The sequence below is a fragment of the Pelodiscus sinensis genome, chromosome 22 (genome assembly GCF_049634645.1).
Source record: "Pelodiscus sinensis isolate JC-2024 chromosome 22, ASM4963464v1, whole genome shotgun sequence".
Lineage (NCBI taxonomy): Eukaryota > Metazoa > Chordata > Testudines > Trionychidae > Pelodiscus > Pelodiscus sinensis.
Window position 1 is genome coordinate 4629806 of NC_134732.1, and position 15739 is coordinate 4645544.

The following is a 15739-nucleotide window of genomic DNA, read 5'->3' on the forward strand; positions in this document are numbered from 1 at the left end:
AAGCTCTCCCCCGCTTTGTACGGGAATGTTGCTGGCTGTTCCCCTCATCAGGGAGCGAGGGGAAAGTGCACAGTTTGCTGCGTTCCTCTCTGGCTGGAGAGGGCAGGGGGCAGACAAATCTGGACCTGCCCCAGCTGGGGAACGTGCACCCCGCCCCCAGCTGTTCCCATTGGAGCTGCAGCAGCCATGGAGAGGCGCATCGCACCTGGCCCCAAGCTCCTGAGGTAAGAGAGGATTGGGATATGTCCTCATCCCAGGGCAGGGAGCATACTGAACCCCTCACCCCCACCCCACCCAAACAGCAAAATTCCTTAACTGAGTTAAGAACCTGAGCAACACTGGGGATCTCTTCTAGTACCCTCTAGATAGCTCTAGACAACGGAGAGGAGGCAGCCTGTCACCCATGTTCCCTTTTGTGTTGGTTGTGTTTCCTGAGCAGTTGTGGAAGACATCAACAAGCGCCGAGAGCCACTGCCCAGCTTGGAGGCTGTGTACCTCATCACTCCGTCTGATAAGGTGACTCTCCAGCATGGGCGTGTCTTGGACCAGGGTTTGGGGAAAGCTAGTCATGTTTGGTCACCGCGCCGGTGGCGAATGGGGTATTTGTCAGTGCCCGGGTAAGAATGGACGGCAGTGTCCTATAAAAACTTAAACAACAAATAGTCTAGTCGCACCTTAACGGCTAACAAAACATGTCGCTGGTATCATGGGTTCAGGATTTTGACTTTTTTTTCCCATTCCAATTTGGAACAAAGCCCCCAAATATCAAAATGCTCCGCAAAAATAAACGCTGAGAGAAAAAAAAAGTAGTTTTGGATTGGCTGAAACATTTCATTTCAACAAAACCCTGCAGTACAATATAAACTAAAAAAACCTCCTCAGAATGAAAAGTTGTTACATGATGAAAAATGTTTCATTCTGTCAGTGTCAAAAAATGGGACGTTTCAACCTTTTGGGGATTTTTCCCCCCAGTTTTCTCCAAAACAAAATATTTGGTGAAATCAACATGGTTTGGTGAAGCGTTTTGATTTTGGTGGCCAAAGATTCCAGCTGCATTTTACCATCCAGCTTTAAGGATAGTCTTTAGGGCCTGACCATATTCACAGCCATGCAAAATGCAGCCCGGACCATGAAATCTGAGCCTAGATCCTTTTTCTTAATGTTGCCCCCAAAGCACCTTCAGCTCCTGAAGGGGCTGGACTGAAACGCAGAGTTGAGACTGTGTGAATACCTGTCTCCTGAGCGAATGGGTCAGAGCCAGCTGATTCCCGCACATGGAACGCGTCTCATGATTGGGACCCAGCCATACACTGGCTGGGCTAAGTGTCTGAAAATGCTAATCATTACCTACTGTGTCCAGCCTCATGTGGGTTTCCTTTCTTCCCCCCCTGTAGTCTGTCCATTCACTCATCAGCGACTTCAAGGATGCCCCTACTGCCAAGTACAGGGCAGCCCATGTCTTCTTCACTGACTGTAAGTACACCGCCTTTGTCCTTGCCCCCGCACCTCCGCCGTCTTGTCCGGGCTCCCGACTCGCTGCGGCTTCCCTAGTGCAAAGGCGAAGCGGGAGTGGGGCAGGAAACGAGCGAGACTCGCACGCGGGAGGTTTGTGAGAAGCTCTGCCTGCGATTTGTAAAATTCCCCCCAGACTCCTAGAAAGCAGAGCGAGGGAAAGCTGTGTGAGCAAGCCCAGTCCACCCCCGTGCAGGGCAATCGTGTTCCCTCCGCCCCCAGCGTGTGCAAGAGCGCTGTCTAGTCTAAGCTAAATGACTCATGCAAAGGCGCTTTCAGCAACCCCTGTGGGAAGCTACCGTGCACTCCAGTCAGGCTTCATTGTATTTCCTGTGTTCAGCCTTCGCCCTCAGGCATTCCCTTCTGATCAGACCCCATCAGGCCGGGGCGTTCGGGCAGGGGATAGTTCTTCCAAGGGCCCACTTAGCCGTGGCATCTTTGCACGTCACGGCATGGGCAGTGGGTGAAAGCCCAGCCGTGGAAGGCAAGCCCCGCCCATGGTGCCAAGCCCCGCCTCTGGTGCCAAGCCCCGCCCACCCCAGCCAGATCCTTTATGGCCATGTAGAGGGTTGGAACTGCCAAGCAGGGGCCTGGCTTGGCCCTCCCCGATGGACAGGGAGCAAAAAACACCCCCAGCCTTCCCCACCGGTGGCCCCAGCCTTCAGCAGTTGGGGCGCGTAGGCAGATTGGGGAAAGCTGGGCCTGCCTTAGCCTACACTGCCGGCCGCCCAGGCTTCCCGGGGAAGCCAAATTCCCTAACAATGCGCAGAAAGCGCTTGGAGATCCCGGCGTGGAAGGGGCAGGAGACATTCTCAGTACTATGGTGCTGTGTGCCGGGACAGTCGGAGAGCTTTCTGAGCACTGGAACGAGGCCACCACCCCCTAGGTTGACTGGGGCAGGTTCGATTCCTGCATGGTGGGTTTTGACCTTTGGTGCAGGGATCTGAAATGGCGGCTGAACGTTTCGGTTCCTTCCCTCTTGCCAGCCTGCCCCGATGCTCTGTTCAACGAACTGGTCAAATCTCGCACGGCCAAAGTCGTCAAGACCCTGACGGAAATCAACATCGCCTTCCTTCCCTACGAGTCCCAGGTGAGTCCGGGGGGGGGGGGGGCGGGAGCACAGCCCCGTCACGCGCTGCTCCGTGCGGAGACCCAGGTGAGTGGCCAGGGAGGGCTGGAAAGGCAACCGGTCCAGTTTTACTTGCTGGGGGCTTTGGCGCCATCAGATTTGCTCTGTAGCTCGTTCTCACGTTCCCGGGAGAAGGCGGGTTTACGGAGCAGCCTGAAATGAGACATTAAGTTACTAGCCTCCTTCCCGCAGGGTTGGTTCTTCATCACCTGTCCCGCTCTCAGCCTTGTCTCCTTTGATTATTTCTCAGGCCTGATCCCCTGTTGTGTGCTATCCCTGCGCTCCACCCCCACCCCATGCTGCTGCCTGCCATTGGGTACCATCGGGGCACAGGAGGGGTCAAACCTCGTGCCATCTGCTGCCGACCAAGCCCTCCTGTTGGGGGCAGCCCACGTGACTAGGAACAGATGGCAGTCAGCCTTCAGAGCCATTAACTCTTCCAATCCCAAACGAGGCAAGGATTTTCCTAGCTGGCCTTAGCCAACGTGCTGCCTGCAGATGAGCCTTTGCCCACATCTGGCAGTAGAACTTGGCGCCTTCTTATCACGGGGCAGTTGGCTGGGACAGGCGTCGCTGGACTGCCCCCTTGGTGCAGGCACGATCTGGTTTCCCCTCCCCGCCGAGCCAGCTGGAAACACGCATCTCGTGCTGCGGGGAAAGGACCCGGCTGTGCTTTGCCTCTCCTGCCCGGCCTGCAGCCGCTGCCAGGCTGGGGGAGCTGGCTGGTGCAGGAGGGGTGTTTACATGGAGAGGCTGATGCTAGGGAGAGAGGCAGCGTGGGTATGGCCTGATTCCCAGTCCTACCCGTGGCTGGCGGCTTGGCTGCAGGCAACTTTCTGCACCTCCGAGGCCCCTGCCTTTTCTCTTCGCTACGTAAGAGCTTGGCACCATCGTCAGAGGGGAGAGCAGGTAGCCTGATCTTCTCCTTACGTGGCGTTCACATTTAAGCTCGACCTCGGCCGTTCCCATCCCCTCCAGGTTTACTCCTTGGACTCTGCCGACTCTTTCCAAAGCTTCTACAGCCCCCACAAGACCCAGATGAAGAACCCGATCCTGGAACGCCTGGCAGAACAGATAGCCACCCTGTGCGCCACCCTGAAGGAATACCCAGCCGTGCGATACAGAGGGTAGGGCTGCGCCCGGGGGTAGGGTGGGGTGGGGGCTGAACTGGAGGCTTCTCCTCCGCGTACCCCTCTCTCCTCCTGTCTGAGTCCTTCACGTCCACTTCCTTCCCGCGAGCTTCCCTCTGCCCCTGCTCAAAATCCTTCCTTCCCTATGCACTGTCCCCTCACAAGCGCCACCCCACTCCCTGCGCCTCAGAAACGTAAGAGGGAGAGCGCAGAGTCCCCCGCAGCGGAGACGGGCTCAGAGGTGGGGCAGGATGGTGCCGAGAAGACGGTGTGTACTCACCAACAGGGGTGGGGGGCGATGAAGTCGACTAACGCCACAGAGGCGTGTTACGCGGGCCTGCTGAGAGCCCCAGCCAGCGCCCTCCTTCTCCATGGAGCCCAGGGTTTTACATGGAGAGCGACCCTGTGAGGAACCTGAGAGATGGTCCACAGAGCCACGCTCCTCCCTGCTCCCACATGGGTCCGGAGCGCCACAACCCTTGGAAAGGAGAAGCGGCTGTTATCTGCCTGCGTGCGGTTGGGTTTCTTTTCGGGGTGTTTTTTTCCAAGCTCCCTCACCTCATCGACGTTCATTGTAGGCCGGGAGGTGCATGAGGAACTCAATGAACTTTGCATCTTTCTTTCCCTCCTCCTCGGCTAGAGACTACAAAGACAACGCCATGCTGGCCCAGCTCATCCAGGACAAACTGGACGCCTACAAGGCGGACGACCCAACCATGGGCGAGGTGAGCACGGGCCGCAGGGGGCTGGATACTGGCAGGAGCCATTAGGAGAACAGCAGCCGTTCAGGAAAGCACAGATGCACTCACTCGTGTTTTACCTTGGCTCTGTCCGGGTGCGTGCTCGCATGGTAGCAGAAGCCTGCCACACATCAGTGGGACCAGGCGTGTCGGGGGACGAGCAGAAGGAAGAAACTGTCATCTTAGATCATTCAGAATCGTTTGCCTTAGGGCAGCATCGAAAAGCCCACAAAGGAGGGTCGCAGTGTGCTAGATCCCGTAGCAAGAGACAGCCCCTGCCCCGATGCGCTTACAGTCTATAGAGACGACAGTCAAGGCGTGGGAGGGGAAGCAGACACAGGTGAAGTGCCCAGCCCTGGTCAAACAAACCCAGAACGCGTATGTCACGTTCTCCTCGTGGGAGGGATGGCTTCCTTCCCAGGGCACTGGCTTTTCCTGGCCTTTCCTCAACGTGGATTGAGCCCTTGTTCCATAAATCCAGCCCAGACGCTGACTCAGATCACTTACTGCTGTGCCTGTGCGCAGCGCCCCCTGCTGGTGGCATTCTTACAGTAGAAGCCTTGGGCTCAAGTTGTAGTGGGGGAGGTCTAGGTTGGCTATTAGGAAAAACTATTTCCCTAGGAGGGTGGGGAAGCACTGGGATGGGTTCCCTAGGGAGGGGGTGGAATCTCCAGCACTAGAGTGCTGTGTCTACACTGGCCACTTATTCCGGAAAATCAGCCGCTTTTCTGGAATAACTTGCCAGCTGTCTACACTGGCCCCTTGAATTTCCGGAAAAGCACTGACGATCTACTGTAAGAAATCATCCGCTTTTCCGGAAATACTATGCTGCTCCCGTTCGGGCAAAAGTCCTTTTTCCGTAAAACTGTTCTGGAAACAGTAGTGTTTTCCACAAAAAAGCCCCGATCGTGAAAATGACGATCGGGGCTTTTTTGCGGAAAAGCGCGTCTAGATTGACCACGGACGCTTTTCCGGAAAAAGTGCTTTTCCGGAAAAGCATCCTGCCAATGTAGACGCGCTTTTTCCGGAAATACTTATAATGGAAAACTGTTCCGTTTTAAGCATTTCCGGAAAAGGGTGCCAGTGTAGACGTAGCCGAGGTGTTTAAGTCCTGGTTTGACAAAGTCCTGGCTGGGATGGTTGAGTTGGGATTGGTCCTGCTTTGGGCAGGGGCTGGACTCGATTCCTGAGGTTTCTTCCCACCCAAAGATTCTAAGCACGGAGCTCGCTGGTCCTTGGGGTTCCTTAGCATGAGGCTGGGAGCGTTGCTCTGGCAGAGGCTCCCTGGTGGCCTCTCTCCTGCTCTCCTGCTCTGCACCGGCACATTTGGCTCCAAACAGGTGCCAGCGCCCACCCTGAATGGGAAGTTTGGCATTTGCTTCCAAAGTGGAACATTTCTGGTGCTGCTTTCAGCTCGGGCATGAAAACTTAGGCTGGAAGGACCGTGCTGTGCCGTAGGCCGAGCTCTGTGTTCGGGAGCAGGGTCTGCCCAGCCCGTCCAAGAGCATGCGCCTGAACCGGAGCACGGCTTAGGAAGCGAGCTCTGATTTCCATGTTCATGCCGCTGATCCGTGGAGACTCCACCCCCGCCGAAGTGACAACGGCTTGCTCTGTGTGTCGGTAGGGTCCTGACAAAGCTCGCTCCCAGCTCCTCATTCTGGACCGTGGCTTTGACCCCGCCTCCCCGGTGCTGCATGAACTCACGTTCCAGGCCATGAGTTACGACCTGCTGCCCATCGAGAACGACGTGTACAAGTGAGTACGGTGGCAATAGCCTGGGAGATGCAACGTACAATGCCCCTTAATCCCTGCAGCTCCGGCAGGTCCCAGCCTGACGGGTCCTGAAGAACTCGGTGGCTTGGCCTAAAGTGAGGAGTCTGGCATCCCTAGGAAACAGGCTCCGTCTCAACCGGTCGCCCCAAGTTCCCAAGTCACGGCTGGGTACTTTGGCCTGAACCTACCTCTGCCTTGGCTGCCTTAATTGATGGATGGTTAACAGAGTTGTGTGGAACAAGTACCACGAGCAGCGCTCTGAAAGGCCTCCAGCTGAGAAGCGCAATATATTCGGAGCACCACGCCCTTTAAAGAGCAGCGGCACATTTCCAACCTTGAGGGGAATGTCGTTTAAAAATACTAACAGTTAACAAATACCACACGGTTTTCATACTAAGGCGCATACAAGCTAGAGAGCAGTTGGAAATTGGCCTTTTCTAACCCAAACTACTGTTAGTCATAGTAAGTATTTGTATTACGGTGATTCCTAGAGACCTTAGCTGCGATCAGGTCCCCGTAGCATCAGGTGCTGTACAAACACAGTGAGAGCGTATTCCTGACCTGACGAGTTTACAGACTAGGGGTACGTCTAGACTACATGCCTCTGTCGCCAGACACATGTAGATTAGGCTACCAGGCATAGGAAAACGAAGCGTCGATTTAAATAATCGCCGCTTCATTTAAATTTACATGGCTGCCATGCTGAGCTGATCAGCTGTTTGTCGGCTCAGCGCGATAGTCTGGACGCACGGGTGTCGACATCAAAGGCATTTGTCGACCACCCAGGTAAACCTCATCCCAGGAGGCATACCTAGGTGGTCGACAAATGCCTTTGATGTCGACACCCACGCGTCCAGACTATCGCGCTGAGCCGACAAACAGCTGATCGGCTCAGCGCGGCAGCCATGTAAATTTAAATGAAGCGGCGATTATTTAAACAGAGGCATGTAGTCTAGACGTACCCAAAGTAGGGAAGATAGTGTAGGAAATGAAACAAGTAGCTCTAGGGCACCAGTAGAGCCAGGAATAACACGGAGGTCTCCTGAGCCTAGTGTGGTGCTCTCACTACTAGCCCACACTGCCTCCATGACAGTGGGGGTGGAGTGGAGGGAGGTGTAATTTGCAGACAATTTTGCTGCATCTTCCCCGTTGCATATTAGTCACTATTCTTGCTCCTTCTAAAGAGTGGAAGAGCCAGTCGGTCAGGTAGCTTGAGGGAAGCCTGTAAAGTCAGACACTCACCCCGGCCTCGCACTAGGCTGGAGCGATTCCTCGCTGAACCCAACAGTAATAGCCTGGAATGGGGGATCCCCCAGAGTCCGGTCCAGTTCTGGTTCTGCTCCAGAGTGCAAGCAGGTCAAGGAGACGCAAAGCTCCCTGGAGCCAGCCGAGACCAGCTAGAGACTGTATTAGCCCACTCCTGTCATGTGCCATGCTACTGGCTGTGCTGGACCGGCCCCCAGCGCATAGACCCAGAACCTGAGGCTGGTGCTACCGAGTCCTGCCCCCCGAAGAGAGCCGCCCTCGCCAAGGCTGCTGTGGGCTGCAGCGGTACAGCGCCCTGAGGGCCCGCGGGCGCGAGATGCACGGTCTGTCTCCTCTTTCTGCTCCGGGGCAGAGGAGGGGCTGACAGAGCTGAGGGGAGCGGCTGCAGGTCTCTCTGGCAGAAGCAGGAGGCGGCAGGTGCTCTCCCCCTCCTCCCGCTGCCAGTTCCCCCAGCCGATGACGCCCCCCCCCCTTTCCCAGGTACGAGACGAGTGGCATTGGAGAGGCCCGGGTGAAGGAGGTTCTCCTGGACGAGGACGACGACCTCTGGATCACCCTACGCCACAAGCACATCGCGGAGGTGTCCCAGTGAGTGCCTGGCCTGCCCGCCCTTTCCCGGCAGGGCCGTGTGCGCCAGGCTTGTGCTTAAGGGGGGAATTCAGCCCACAGCTCCGCCAGCACGTCTCCGCCCCACCTGCAGGCACCTCTCTAGGCTGGTCCTCCCTAGACCCCCAAGCCCAGCCACTGCCCCGCAATCCAGGCCTGAGCCGGTCCCCTCAGAGTCTCCCCACACGGCGCCGCCACCGCCCCACAATCCAGGCCTGAGCCGGTCCCCCCAGAGCCTCCCCACACAGCGCCGCCACTGCCCCGCAATCCAGGCCTGAGCCGGTCCCCTCAGAGTCTCCCCACACGGCGCCGCCACTGCCCCGCAATCCAGGCCTCAGCCAGTCCCCCCAGAGCCTCCCCACATGGCGCCGCCACCGCCCCACAATCCAGACCTCAGCCCCCTGCTGTTCCCCCAGAGCCTGCCCTGAACATAGACTGAAAGTCGTGCTGGACCCCCCCATTTTTTGTCTACGTTTGTGTCCACACGGGCCCACTGACGGGGCAGGGAAGGCAAAGGGCGAAGTTGCCGTGGGACTGGTGATTCAAGGGCGCGCTCCGGGCAGCTCTTAGGGCTGCCTGGGAAGGCAGGGGTGCTGCACGGTGCGCTCCAGGAGGCACTTGGGGGTGGGGGTGGGGGTGCAGCCCAGGCAGCACTAGGGGCTGGCCCCACCCCTTCCACCTGAGGCCACGCCCCTTCTGGAGCACAGAGATGCTTTGCTCCCCTGCGTCTACACTAGAACTGGGAGCAGACTTCCCAGAGTGCATAGACAGGCCCATCCCAGCTCCACCCAAGCTAGTGCACTGGACGTAGCAACATAGCCGGGGAAGCATGGACGCCGGGGCAGTACCAGCAAACCCAGCGCCGGACAGGCACGCTCTCTGTGGGTTCCTGGACCAGAGCGCCCTGGTGGCAGGGAGTCTGGCAGCAGAAGGGCCAGCTGTTGGCGGCAGGGCTGACATCCCTCCTGCGGTGACAATATCAGGGCCGGGAGCCCTGCCAGGGCTGCGGATCTGGTGTGTCCCCCCCCCCATCCGCCAAACTCTCTCGCTCAGGACTGGTTAGGTCCCCTAGGTGCCAGCCCAGACCTGTACACGGCCAGGGATCTGGGCTGCTAACCTGGCTACACGGCTGGTTTTGGTGCATGCATCTGCCCACACATAGATGCACCCTACCAGAGACAAAGAGCAAAGCCAGCCGTCTCGTTTGCCGGGTGTCCAGTGTCAGCAGTATTAGGCCTCCAGTCAAAATTCCCCCTAATTGTTTCCAGCCCTGCACTCCCCCCCCCCATCTGCGTGTGGAATACATTTTGTGATGTGCGCAGAGGGGCGTGCGAATGTGCACCACCAAGAGAAACACAAATCTAGCTGCTAATCCGCTGGGCGGCATTGGAATCTCCGAGTGGCTGCACAAGCACACAGCTTACAGGGAACACGGCCTCCGTTGCCAGGGAGGGCACACGCCAGCTGTTCCCTGTAAGCTGTGTGCTTGTGCAGCCTCTCAGGAGAGTTTCTAATGCCGCCCAGCGGATTAGCCGCTAGGTTTGTGTTTCTCTTGGTGGTGCACATTCGCACGCACCTCTGCGCACATCACAAAATGTATTCCACACGCACATGGGGGAAAATCCCACACGTGTATGGAAAAGAGTAGAGGGCATTTTGATTGGAGACCAAATGCTCCTGCCCCTGGACACCTGCCGCAGATGGCCATGTGGAGCGGAGCCGGAAGTACAGCTCTGGGTTAACTCTGCCTGCCGCATGTGCCGTGGTGGAGTCAGGGCTGTGCCCAGATCTGCCAGAACTGTGCAGCCCTCGCCCTGGTCCCTTCGGATCCCTTCCCGCTGCCCCCTCCCCAGCTCAGCAAGCGACGCGAGCGCTGTACGGGGCAGCCCTGCCTCCTGGCAGCTTATGTCTGGGGCAGGCAGTTGCCTGCCACGTGCGGACGGTCCTGGGGAGCTCGCTGTCCGGGGAGGGAGGGGAGCGCAGGCTTCAAGTGAAGCTGAACTGGGATCTCGCTGCTGCAGATGGACCCATTTTATGGGGCTTGGATTCCTAGGCCTTGGCTTTCACACCCCCACCCCACCCCTTCCTGCGGAGCAAGGCCCGGTGGCACAGGGCGGCGGGGCTGGGGAAGGCTCCAGAAAGGAAGCGGGTGAGACTGCAGGGGACGGAGGAAAGGGGAGGCCGGGCAGGAGCCAGGGTGAGTAGAGACTGAGCCGGCAGCTGATCCCTATGCCCCCTTCTTTCCAGGGAGGTCACCCGCTCTCTGAAGGAGTTTTCTTCCAGCAAGAGGATGAACACAGGAGAGAAGGTGATGCCATAGCTTGAACCTGGTCTTGCAAGTTGCCAAGGGCCCTCAAATCCCAGCTACCTTGAGTGGGCCCATTTAGGAGCGAGGCAGAGGGCAGCGGGATATCCAGGTCACCTCGAGACCCCCAAACGCTGGTCAACGCCACCCCAGGCGTGGGCCTGAGCTCCGGGTTGGGGGGGCAGGAGAGGGGCGTTTCTCCTCTGCGGCCATCAGCATCACATTCTCGCCATACAAGATTTGCCCTACGGGATCCGATCAGCGCTCCATCACTCCGAATCCCGCCTAGCCCGGGCACGGAGCAATGACAGCCTGGTCCGACCTGGGGCCCATCTGCTCCAGGATCCTGTCCGTAGCAAGGGCCAGCTCCAGCTGCCTGAGAGAAAGGCACGAGAAGCCCGACAGACCCAGAGCGGCAGGTTTCCTCCTCACCTCCAGTAGCTCGTTTGGCCCTGAAGCATGAGGGTTCAGATCCCAGCCCTGCAGGAGACTTGGGGACGTCCTGCCCACCACCCCCAGAGAGGCTGCGACGCTCCCAGTGGTGTCTTCTTCCCTGGCCTCCCCCCTGCCCAGAAGGGAAATTCTGATTTCTTTCCCAGCAGACCACTATGCGGGACCTGTCCCAGATGCTGAAGAAGATGCCACAGTACCAGAAAGAACTCAGCAAGGTGAGCAACGGAGGGGAAGGGGGTGGCTGCTCACAGCAGGGAATCCGAGCAGGAGCATCCTGCCGCTGGCTAGTGCCCCTTTAGGCTAAGGCAGCTGTGCTCAAACAGAGGTCCGGGGGCCAGCAGTGACTGGGGGGCCCTTGCTGTGGCCCATTGGAGATGTCTGTTACGTACCACGTGGTTGGGTTGGGTTGGGTTGGGTTGGGTTGGGGGTGTGGTGGGGAGGAAAGAGGGCCATCCTTGGAGGCTGGGAAGGGAATCGTCCTCCAACAGAAGGTGGTAGCAGGACTCACCTGCTGAACATCTACGTTATTTTGAAAGCAGAGTTCGAGATCTCAGGTGAGCTCATGGGCCCATTGTACAAGGAACTGAACCAGCTACATAGCAGGAAACAGCCCTGGCCCACAGAGCTTACAGTCTAACCGGAGAACACAGCGGAAGGTGGGCAAAAAGCAAAATGACAGGCCCAGGGTCACCCAGGAGGTCAGTGGCAGAGCTGGTTCTGAAACCCGGCTGTCTCAGCGCCATACCTTAGTCTACAGCCTCTTGTGGTCCAGAGTGATTCATTCTCCTGGGAAAAGTCAGACGCTCTCCCAGGCCCCCCCGTGATGGGGCGGCTGGGAGGAGGAGGAAGAGGAACTTGGCAAAATGTAGGAGAGGCTTGAAATCCCAGACTTGTTTTGCCAGGCACGAGGGGGCGCAGCGCAGCGTGAACAGCTCTCGTCCCGGCTGGAAAGGGCACGAGGCAGAGCCGCGGAGGGAGATCAGAGGGGCTGGGGATGCTCCTGAAGTCTAGTCACACGTCCTCGCCGACACAGGCCGGCCCCTGCGTAGCTGTCAATCAGGGCCTGGTCGGCCGAGCCGGCTTTCAGCCCCGGGGAACTTAGTGCTGCTGCCACTGCTAGGCCTGCGCCTGTCCCCTTCCTGTCTCCCCAGTACTCCACCCACCTGCACCTGGCGGAGGACTGCATGAAGCACTACCAAGGCACCGTGGACAAGCTCTGCCGAGTCGAACAGGTGCGGGGCTCCTCGCGCTCCCTCTTCCCCATGCTCCCGTAGCACCCCGGGCCCTGCCCCCCTGCTCCCGTGGCTCCAAGGCCAGCCACACAGCCGTGGAGCCCACAGATCCTGCAGGGCTGGGGCTGAACCCTCCTTCGCCAGGATGCTCTGCTCCCCCGCCCAGCCAGGTTGTTGCTGGGTTTAGCGCCGTGCTGCCTGGACTTGGCGCGCACCGTGCTCGCTCGCCGGAGCCAGGGCCTGGCCGTGCCTAGCGGGGGGAGCCCAGCACCACCGAGCCTGCAGGACAGATCCTTTATGGGATCTCCCCGGCTGCCCGTCAGACCGTCCAGGGCGGGGAGAAACTGTCTAGAGGCAGGAGTCAATAGGCCCCCGTCTAGCTGCAAACTAGGCAGTCCCCTCCCACTCCCCTCAAGGGCCAGGGGCACTGGAGAGTCTCCACTCTGCTGGAGAAAGCTGCCGGCCTGGTGCTGGCGAGAGGCGGCCTGTTCCCAGCCGTGTGCTTGTCTCTCTGCCCTGCCCAGGTTTGTCCGGGGCGGAGGTTTGAACCACCCGCTCCTGGGACGGTGACAGCCTCAGCTCCCTCCCTCCCACCCCTCCTTAGCTTCCTGCTGCAGCGGCAGAGCTGGCTGCTCCCAGGCTCCTGCCCCAGCGCTCCAGCTGCCCGGCCGAGATCACTTCCAGGGCTCGCGTCAGTCTCCTTTTGCTCTGCGCAGGGCGGCGCTCGGAGCCCTGCTCTGCCCCTTGCGCCCTGGCTTGAGTCAGAGACCAGCCTCCACACCCCCCGTCCGTGCCCCTAGCCCCGAGGCTCCCCACGCGGCTGCAGCATGGCCCCGGGCAGCAGGCCGGGGGACGAGGTCAGGAACGTGCACGTTCTCTGCAGGACCTGGCGATGGGCACTGATGCCGAAGGGGAGAAGATCAAGGACCCCATGAGAGCCATTGTCCCCATCCTGCTGGACGGGAACGTCAGCACCTACGACAAGATCCGCATCATCCTGCTCTACATCTTCCTGAAGAATGGTAGGAGGGGAAACTGCTGCCGGGTGGTGGCCGGGAGGGTGGGGCTCTTCTGGGCACAGTACATGGGGAGAGACAGTGGCGGGGAGAGGACTAGAGGAGGGTGATAAGATGCAGAGCCCACTGCCTGCTCTTCCGACGTGCAGCTCAGCCCTGGCCACTGCAGATTGGCAGGGGCCTGAGCCCTGCACCCCAGACAAGAAATTGGAGCTCCCTCCTGCTCCTCTGTTGCCAGGGAGCGCATGCGCTGGGCACTCTACTTTACCCCGCAGGAATATTTAACCTGCGCCCAGGACATCCACCGCACCGACTGTCGGCAACGTTCTCGAAGTGTTTCTGTTCATGTGCAGAATACATTTTGTTAGGTGCACCAATGCATGTGCAGATGAGCACCACCAATAGAAACACGGGCTGCAGTCACTCTGCCAATCAGCTGGGTGGCACCTGACTCTCTCCTAGGTGGCCGCCCAAGCGCTCAAGGAACAGTGTCAGTGACTCAAACTGCTCATCACAACTGTGCTCACTGTGCTCTCTCATAACTCACACCACTCCACTTTACAGCCCTTTTGGCAAGAGGCAGCCTTCCCACAGGGAAGGTACCAGCCTCCCCTCCCAGGTGGAGGAAGCAAAGGCATGACGGGGGAAGTGATTTACACACTCACCTGGCACTTCAGGGGCAGAGCCAGGCCTAGAACCCAGGACTTCTAGCTCCTCCTTGACCCCCTAACTTCTTGCGGTGGTGAAGTCTGCAGAGCCAATGCACAGAACCGCAGCTCTTCCAGGCAGAGTGCAGCTCTGAAGGGGGAAGGCAGGATTTAGTCTGCAGAAGAGAAGAGTGAGGGGGGATTTGAGAGCAGCCTTCAACTCCCCGAAGGGAGGTTCCAAAGAGGCTGGAGAGAGGCTGTTCTCAGTAGTGACGGATGCAGAACAAGGAGCAATGGTCTCAAGTTGCAGTGGGGGAGGTCTAGGTTGGATATTAGGAAAAACTATTTCCCTAGGAGGGTGGGGAAGCACTGGGCTGGGTTCCCTAGGGAGGGGGTGGAGTCTCCATCCCCAGAGGTGTTTAAGTCCCAGCTTGACAAAGCCCTGGCTGGGATGATTGACTTGGGGCTGGTCCTGCCTTGCACAGGGGTGTTGGACTCGATGCCGCCTGAGGTCCCATCCCATTGATTCTATGACTGGAGCTTTCTTGCAGTCAGTGAGGAGCCTCGTCATTGAGGATCCCTGGTGATGATTGACAGGTGGCAACCTCTGACCCCAGGCCAGGAGCACAGGCTCAGTTTGGGACGCCGTTTCCCCTTTGCCTTCGTAGGGATCACCGAGGAAAACCTGAACAAGCTGATCCAGCATGCTCAGATCCCTCCGGAGGAGAGCGAGATCATCACCAACATGGCTCACCTCGGGGTGCCCATCATCACAGACGTAAGCGCCCAACAGCCCCCTGCTGAACCAGGGCGCCCGCCTCCCCCTGCCCTGCGCATCAGCCCCACCCATGCTCACTCATGACTGGCCCAGAGTCTCCCTGTCACAAGCTGTGGGCTCTAGGAGCCCCCTCCCACGAACTAGCCTGGATTAGGATTAGCCATTATCGGACAGACACCAGCGGGAGGCGGCCACTCAAGTGACAGCTGAATTCTGATGGGCTTTGGGATTGTAATTAAATTCCAAATGGCTGGTACTGACTGGCTCTTGCAGGAGCTGGGCAGGAGGAGCTTGGCCCAGTGCTGCCAAGTTGTAAGTGACAGAGGATCAATAGAACCACGTGAAGAAGAGAGAGCGCCTGATCCTAAGGAAACAGGACCTGCTCCCCCGAGACATCATAGGGGCAGAACTCTGTCCCTGAGTCAGAGTTAACAGCTGGTCACGGAGTGGGGTGTCGGTGTCGGGAGCATACTGACCCGTCCCTATGAATCCCCCAGTGTTGTGAGTCTCTGGGCGCTGCAGAAGCGCCCGTGATCTTTACCTGTTGTTCCTGGGGCAGGCAGAGCAAGGGAGGGGAGAGGCCGGGGGAAGAAAATCCACGGTGCTTTTACCGCCACTCTCAATGTTCGCTCCATGGCCATGAAAGAAGCTGGATTGACAGCCCTGAAGGCACAGGGCAGCACGGGCCAAGCCAGGGCGTGCAGACTGCTTCCCCTCCTCCAGCAATGAGCAGAGAAGCAGGCGTACATCTCGGGGTGGGGGGGACCCAGAGGGGGGATCCAGGGGGGGATCCAGGACTAAGCCTTCATTTTAAAGGCCGCTATGCCTGTGTCATTTGTGTCCAGTCCACCTTGCGTCGCAGGAGCAAGCCGGAGCGGAAGGAGCGTATCAGCGAGCAGACCTACCAGCTCTCGCGATGGACCCCCGTTGTGAAGGACATCATGGAGGTAAGGCCGAGAGGCGGGGAGGGACAGCGCGGTGGAGAGAAGGGCAGGAGCAGTGCTAGTGGAGATCTTCTCTGGAGAGCACAGTGCATAGATCAATGGGGACTAATTTAGTTAGAACCACTAAAGAGAGACCTGGATGTGAATGTGAGGAAAACCGGGAAAATCTGGAGAGAATTAGAAAAGGTGGCACAAGACAGAGAGGCTT

The 15739-nt window shown here is 58.5% G+C and overlaps 1 protein-coding gene across 4 annotated transcripts in view; it reads left to right on the top strand.

Annotated features, from left to right (window-relative positions):
- The window catches only part of STXBP1 (syntaxin binding protein 1), a 65312-nt gene that overhangs the window by 28723 nt on the left and 20850 nt on the right, over positions 1-15739 (top strand). For 2 of the 4 annotated variants that reach the window (XM_075905261.1, XM_075905263.1), the window contains exons 4-16: positions 440-516; positions 1395-1473; positions 2499-2602; positions 3620-3768; positions 4412-4496; positions 6136-6266; positions 8031-8138; positions 10404-10464; positions 11064-11129; positions 12066-12146; positions 13030-13168; positions 14478-14587; positions 15433-15534. In XM_075905261.1, coding sequence (XP_075761376.1) covers positions 440-516; positions 1395-1473; positions 2499-2602; positions 3620-3768; positions 4412-4496; positions 6136-6266; positions 8031-8138; positions 10404-10464; positions 11064-11129; positions 12066-12146; positions 13030-13168; positions 14478-14587; positions 15433-15534 — 1292 coding nt within the window. Of the gene's footprint in view, positions 1-439; positions 517-1394; positions 1474-2498; positions 2603-3619; positions 3769-4411; positions 4497-6135; positions 6267-8030; positions 8139-10403; positions 10465-11060; positions 11130-12065; positions 12147-13029; positions 13169-14477; positions 14588-15432; positions 15535-15739 lie in introns of all 4 variants that reach the window. The other 2 variants (XM_075905260.1, XM_075905262.1) reach the window with 1 other exon arrangement.